We start from the raw sequence: 6,189 nt of genomic DNA, 5'->3' as shown, positions 1-6,189 counted from the left end.
TGAGACCAACAGTTCTGTGGAAGGAGAAGGTAGGGTTCGACTGACAAGTTCTCCCACTGGCATGCCCGCAAGATCCTGGTCTTTCTGTATGTGTGTGCAAGAGTTGCTGTTGGCCATTGAGCCACGTCAGGTTCTGGAGCAGAGGTCCATCCGTGGCTATTAGCCACAAGGTATGGATAGGAACTCTCGGTCTGGGGCAAGGGATGCTCTTTATTCTTGGTGCTGGGGGGGGGCAACAGTGGGAGGGCTTCTGGTGTCCTGGCCCCACTGGTGGACCTCCTGATTGCACGTGGTATCTCCCACTGTGTGACACAGAGTGTGGGACTAGATGGGCCATTGGCCTGATCCAACATTGGCTTCTCTTATGTTCTTATGTTAAGAGCAGAGGTCCATCAGTGGCCATTAGCCACAAGGTATGGATAGGAACTCTTGGTCTGGGGCAAGGGATGCTCTGTATTCTTGGTGCATTGTTTACGGTATGTTGTAGTCTCCTGCTTTTAAAAATTTATCCTCTACATTGTTTACGGTATGCTATAACCTCCTGCTTTTTAAAATCCCTCCTCTACATTGTTTACGGTATGTTATAGCTGCCTGCTTTTTAAAATCCCTCCTCTACCTTGGTTACGGTATGTTATAGCCTCCTGCTTTTTAAAATCCCTCCTCTACATTGTTTACGGTATGTTATAGCCGCCTGCTTTTTAAAATCCCTCCTCTACCTTGTTTACGGTATGCTATAACCTCCTGCTTTTTAAAATCCCTCTTCTACATTGTTTACAGTATGTTATAGCCTCCTGCTTTTTAAAATCCCTCCTCTACCTTGTTTACGGTACGTTATAGCCTCCTGCTTTTTAAAATCCCTCCTCTACGTTGTTTACGGTATGTTACAGCCTCCTGCTTTTTAAAATCCCTCCTCTACCTTGTTTACGGTATGTTACAGCCTCCTGCTTTTTAAAATCCCTCTTCTGCATTGTTTACGGTATGTCATGTCCTAAACTGGTTGTTTCTTCTTTTTCTCTGAATTGTTTTCTATTTTACAATCCCAGTGAGTTGTTTATTGGATGTCTTCCGCTGTCGGACTACATTGTTTTATATGTTGTTACCGACAAGAAAGGTGGGCTATAAATAGAGTCAATAAACAGCTAAATGGATCCCTGCTTACTTAACAGGGTGAAGCACCAGGTGGAGTATCTGGGCTTGCGGGAGAACATCCGGGTGCGCCGAGCTGGCTACGCTTACCGGAGGGCCTTCCAGAAATTCCTCCACAGGTAAGACTTGCAGGGCAGAAAGGGGTGATGGCCACCAGCTCCCACCCGGTGAGCTATTCTCAGCTGGCCTCAGCTTCTCTTTGCCCAGATGGAGAGGCACCCCGTCTGGCACTGCCAACCGGCCACAAAAAAAGCAAAACAAAAAAGAACCTTAAAGACTTCTTATTTATTCCGGCATGAACTTCCTTGAGTCAGAGCTCACTTCCTCAGATGTAGTGAAAGGAAGGAAAACATTCTCCACGTTTTTATGTTGGAAACTGCTGGAGGGGATGGGGGAGAGAGGAAGGAGTGTAGCCTCTTATGTCAGGGGAAGGGACTCAATCAGTTGGCCAGTGGGGGGACTTACCAGGCGGGGGGGGGGAGGCTTAAACTGGCAATGCAGCAACTTCACTTTACTTCTGGTAGAGGCGGAGATCCCCTGCTGCCAGGCCCAGCCCCACAGCCGTCGATCAGCTGACCGGCGGGGGGACTTACCAGTAGAAAGAAAGCCCAGGTATCACCCAGGAAGTAACATCATCAAATCACGGACGTCTGGGCGACGCTCCGGGCAAAAAATGCTATGGTAGAAGCCGGTTTTACCATAGAGTGTTTGCCCAAATACCAGAGTCACCCAGAAGTCACTGGCGTGATGATGTCACTTCCTGTGCAACGTCGGCAACGTGGCTGAGGCTGCCGTCTTTCTACCGAGGCTGCCGTCTTTCCCCCCCATCCCCCACCTGTTGCCAGGAAGGACCTGGCACCCCCACCAGTGTGCCCTCTAAGCTGAGTTAGTGTGAGCTAGCTCACAGTTTTTAACCTCCAGCTCACAGATTTTTGTCTGAGCTCAGGAAGGCTCCAGAGCAAACTGATTTATGCAGTAGCCAAATCACTCGCTCACAAATTTAATGCCAGTGGCTCACGAAGTAGAATTTTTGCTCACAAGATCCACAGCTTAGAGGGAACATTGACACGCTTCCTGGCATGCACCGGAAGCGATGTCAGCACATTGCTAGCAATGCAGGATGCTTTGGAGTCTGGGTTTTTACCATAGAGCTTTTGCCCAAATACCAGAGCCTCTGGCATCGCTGGCGACTGGCAGTTCGTGCCAAAAGTGACTTCACCATGTCTCCATGTCCCCTGTAGGGAATTGCTTTGATCCTTCCCACCCACCCCGCATATGTCCCCATTTTGAAACAGACGGACTAATCTGCTACTCGTCACCATTCCCATCTGAAGGGCTCCTACCAACTTCACAGTTGTGGATTGTCCTCCCAAAGAGTTGTATGAATTGCAGTTTGCCGGGGCTGGGGGCTGGGAATCCGTCTCTGTTCAAGAAGACGAAGAAGAGATTGGATTTATCCCCTGCCCTTCACTACCCAAAGGAGCCTCAGAGCGGCTGACCATCTCCTTCCCCTTCCCTTCCCCACCACAGACACCCTGTGAGGTGGGTGGGGCTGAGAGAGCTCTGACAGAAACTGCTCTTTTTTCAAGAACAGCTCTCATCAGAACTATGGCTTGCCCAAGGTCATCCAGCCAGGTGCAAGTGGAGGAGTGGGGAATCAAACCCGGTTCTCTCAGATTAGACTCCGCGCACTTAACCACGACACCAAACTGAAGAAGAGGAAGAGGAAGAAGAGAAGAGATTGGATTTATACCCCACCCTTCACTACCCAAAGGAGCCTCAGAGCGGCCTTTCCCTTCCCCTCCCCACAACAGACACACCCTGGGAAGTCGGTGGGGCTGCGAGAGCTCTTGGCAGAAACAGCTCTTTTTTTCAAGAGCAACTCTTATCAGAACTACGGCTTGCCCAAGGTCATCCAGCCGGGTGCAAGCGGAGGAGTGGGGAATCAAACCCAGTTCTCCCAGATTAGAGTCCGCGCACTTCACCACGACACTAAAGTCCCCCTTGACAGAACAACCATTCCCATCGTTCTCTGAAGAGAGGGAGATGTGTGCGACTAATTTAATACCCCCTAAACCATGGGACCCCAACATGGTGCCCGGATTCATCAAGGCGCCCGCCGACACCTTGTCTGGTGCCCGCCAAGTGTGTACAGGCAGCGGTGGATGAAGGCTCACGGGTGCCCTGAGCACTGACCAATCTTGGTGCCCCCCTCCTTTCCACACTGACCCGGTCCGTTTCAGTTGTTGACCTGTCTGACCATATAGACAATACAGGTTGCAGCAATACAAAAATTTATTCATAGGATAACACAATCGACTGTACAAACTAAGCCAAGCTTGGGCTACATAACGTTCTTTTCACCCCTTTCCCAACTTTGTGGTGCCCCCTTTGGTCCTGGTGCCCTAAGCACGTGCCTAGTCTGCTTCATGGTTAATCCGGCCCTGTGTACAGGAAGTAGGTGGGACCGGACAGGGCTTTATGTCCGGCAAGGCTTCCGACTGGCTGTTGGAGATGTGATTGGCTATCAAGACTTTTTAAAACACGGCTTCGGCAGTGGCTGCCACCACAGCACAAGGATCTATCCTGTACGACTAACATGAAGTTTTGGCAATCGTTCTGTGGCCGGCCCCGCTGCCTGCGGCCGCCATTTTGCAACAGCCTTTTTGCGGAGGTGCCCGCTGCATCGTACCATTGCAACCGAGTGAGCGATCTCAAAAGGTCTTATTGGTTTCAATGACCAGAGGTTGAGATAATTTTGACAGGTGTTTTAGACGTTTAAATAAGATGTTGAGGCATTCTGTTATATGTTAATGTATATATTTCTGAGAGTGTTTTGATATTGTGAAGGCCTATGGCCATATACAATGAAGCAATGGCCCCGGTCACACGGGCTGGATATCACGGGGGGAGGCGTGTCTAATTGCCCCGGCGCAGTTTGATTCGTGATTACGCGATCAGATGTGCCGGCGGCACACCACGGATCCTTCCCTCGGCGCCTGCGGGTAAACGAGGGACCGGAGGGGAATGCCGCGCACCGGTGCGATCACACCACGGGCATCTGGAGGCGGCCCGTGGCAAATGTTTACTAGTACCTTGGAGGTACTAGTTTTTAAATGCGTATTGTCGGCGGTACGCCACGGGTGTGCTCCACTTCCCAGATGTTGGGGTGTGATCGCGCCCGGATAATCCGCCCACCTTCCGTGCCTCCCCCGCGGCAACTTTGCCGTGTGACCGGGGCCGATACCTGCCTACCTACCACTGCATTGTGTCAGAATTCCGAATGTGCCCACGAGTTCAAAAAGGCTGGGAACCGCTGCCCGAAACAGTGAGACCCCTGCAATCATCTCCAGCAACTGGTCCCTTTCTAGGGAATGCCTGGGTCTTACTAGTCTGCGAAATAAGTCCCTTCTGGGCCGCCGTTTTCTAGGGCAACCAGCTTCCTCTTCAAAGAGAACCATTTTCTGTCTGAACTCTGTAGCCACCCAGAGAGTTCCTGAATCTTCTTGGAGAACCTACAAAGCTACCTCATAACAAGGCAGTCCATCTAACCCAGTACGATTCAATCAGGTGTGTCAAACATGCGGCCCGGGGGCCGGATCAGGCCCCCGGAGGGGCTTCCATCAGGCCTGCAGTGGAACTGGCCATCTCCTGCTTCTGGTGCTGCTGCTGCATCATAGCTTGCTTCGCCAGACTCTCTTAATTGCTCAGCCATTTCATGTTTTCCCCTGGGTCCTACACTCAGAATTCTGAGCATGAGATTTCTGTGCTGAATGTCGATAAATCAAAAGTAGGTTTGCGGCTTACAGAGCTCATGTTTTAAGCATGTTTTTATTTTAAGTAAAAGAAAAATCTTTGTGTTTGTGTCCTTTATAAAGTTAATATCTCCGCTACCTGGCATTACATTTTATGACACACGTGGCCCGGCCCAAACAAGGTCTCATTTATGTCAGATCCGGCCCTCATAACAAATGAGTTTGACACCCCTGGGTTAGAGAGATCTGCTGGCCTCCCTTCCCCCTTATTTCCCCCTTGTTTTGGTGTAGTGGTTAGGAGTGCAGACTCTAATCTGGGAGAGCCGGGTTTGATTCCCCGCTCCTCCTCCACATGCAGCCAGCTGGGTGACCTTGGGTCAGTCACAAGTTCTCTCAGAGCTGTTCTCTCAGGAGCAGTCCTGGAAAGAGCTCTCTCAGTCCCCACTACCTACAGGGTGTCTGTTGTGGGGAGGGGAAGGGAAAGGAGATTGTGAGTCGCTCTGAGACGCCTTCGGGTAGTGAAAAGTGGGGTATAGATCCAATCTCTTCTCCTTCTCTCTCTTTCCTTCTTTTTGTGCTGGCTGCCCCCAGCTGTTCCACCTGTGATGGATACTAGGCCTTTGTCTGATGCAGTAAAGAAGCTTTAGGTTTTAAATTACAATAACATGGATTTTGCAACTGTTTTATGTCGAATGTATTGTGTTTTGATAGCTGTAAGCCGCCCTGAGCCCTGCTTGGCAGGGAATTGGAGCGGCCTATAAGTCTAGTAAAATAGATAAATAGATGCCGTCTCTGCCCACTGGCAGTGGCTCTCTGGGGTCTCCAAAGTCCAGGGGTTTGGTGTTCGGGCCGTTTTCAAAACTCGATTACAACCTCCCCTTCTTCTCCGAGTTCAATCTGGGAGAGAAAAAGTTCCCCTCGAGGCTTTCTTGCTAACAAAGCAGGCAGTTTTGTTAAGAAATAAATATCAAGAAAGAACTCCCCTGACAGGCGGTTGACCACCATCCCTCATTCATTCTCCTCTGGTATTCTTGAGAGCCAGTTTGGCGTAGTGGTGAAGTGCACGGACTCTCATCTGGGAGAACCGGGTTTGATTCCCCACTCCTCCACTTGCAGCCAGCTGGACAACCTTGGGCAAGCCGTAGCTCTGATAAAAGCTGTTCTTGAAAAAGAGCAGTTTTGTCAAGAGCTCTCTCAGCCCCACCTGCCTCACAGGGCGTCTGTTGTGGGGAGGGGAAGGGAAAGGAGTTTGTGAGCTGCTCTGAGACTCCTTCGGGTAGTGAAGAGC

At 50.5% G+C, this 6,189-nt stretch overlaps 1 protein-coding gene across 1 annotated transcript in view; it reads left to right on the top strand.

The window, feature by feature from the left end:
• The window catches only part of LOC107109464 (unconventional myosin-Ie-like), a 72,634-nt gene that overhangs the window by 41,353 nt on the left and 25,092 nt on the right, over positions 1 to 6,189 (top strand). Inside the window, exon 17 of the mRNA XM_015410094.1 lies at positions 1,167 to 1,265. Within this exon, the coding sequence (XP_015265580.1) occupies positions 1,167 to 1,265 (99 nt within the window). The remainder of the gene's footprint in view (positions 1 to 1,166; positions 1,266 to 6,189) is intronic.

The sequence above is a fragment of the Gekko japonicus genome, unplaced genomic scaffold, assembly GCF_001447785.1.
Source record: "Gekko japonicus isolate JY-2015 unplaced genomic scaffold, Gekko_japonicus_V1.1 scaffold424, whole genome shotgun sequence".
Lineage (NCBI taxonomy): Eukaryota > Metazoa > Chordata > Lepidosauria > Squamata > Gekkonidae > Gekko > Gekko japonicus.
This window is presented reverse-complemented; position numbering and strand designations above follow the sequence as displayed.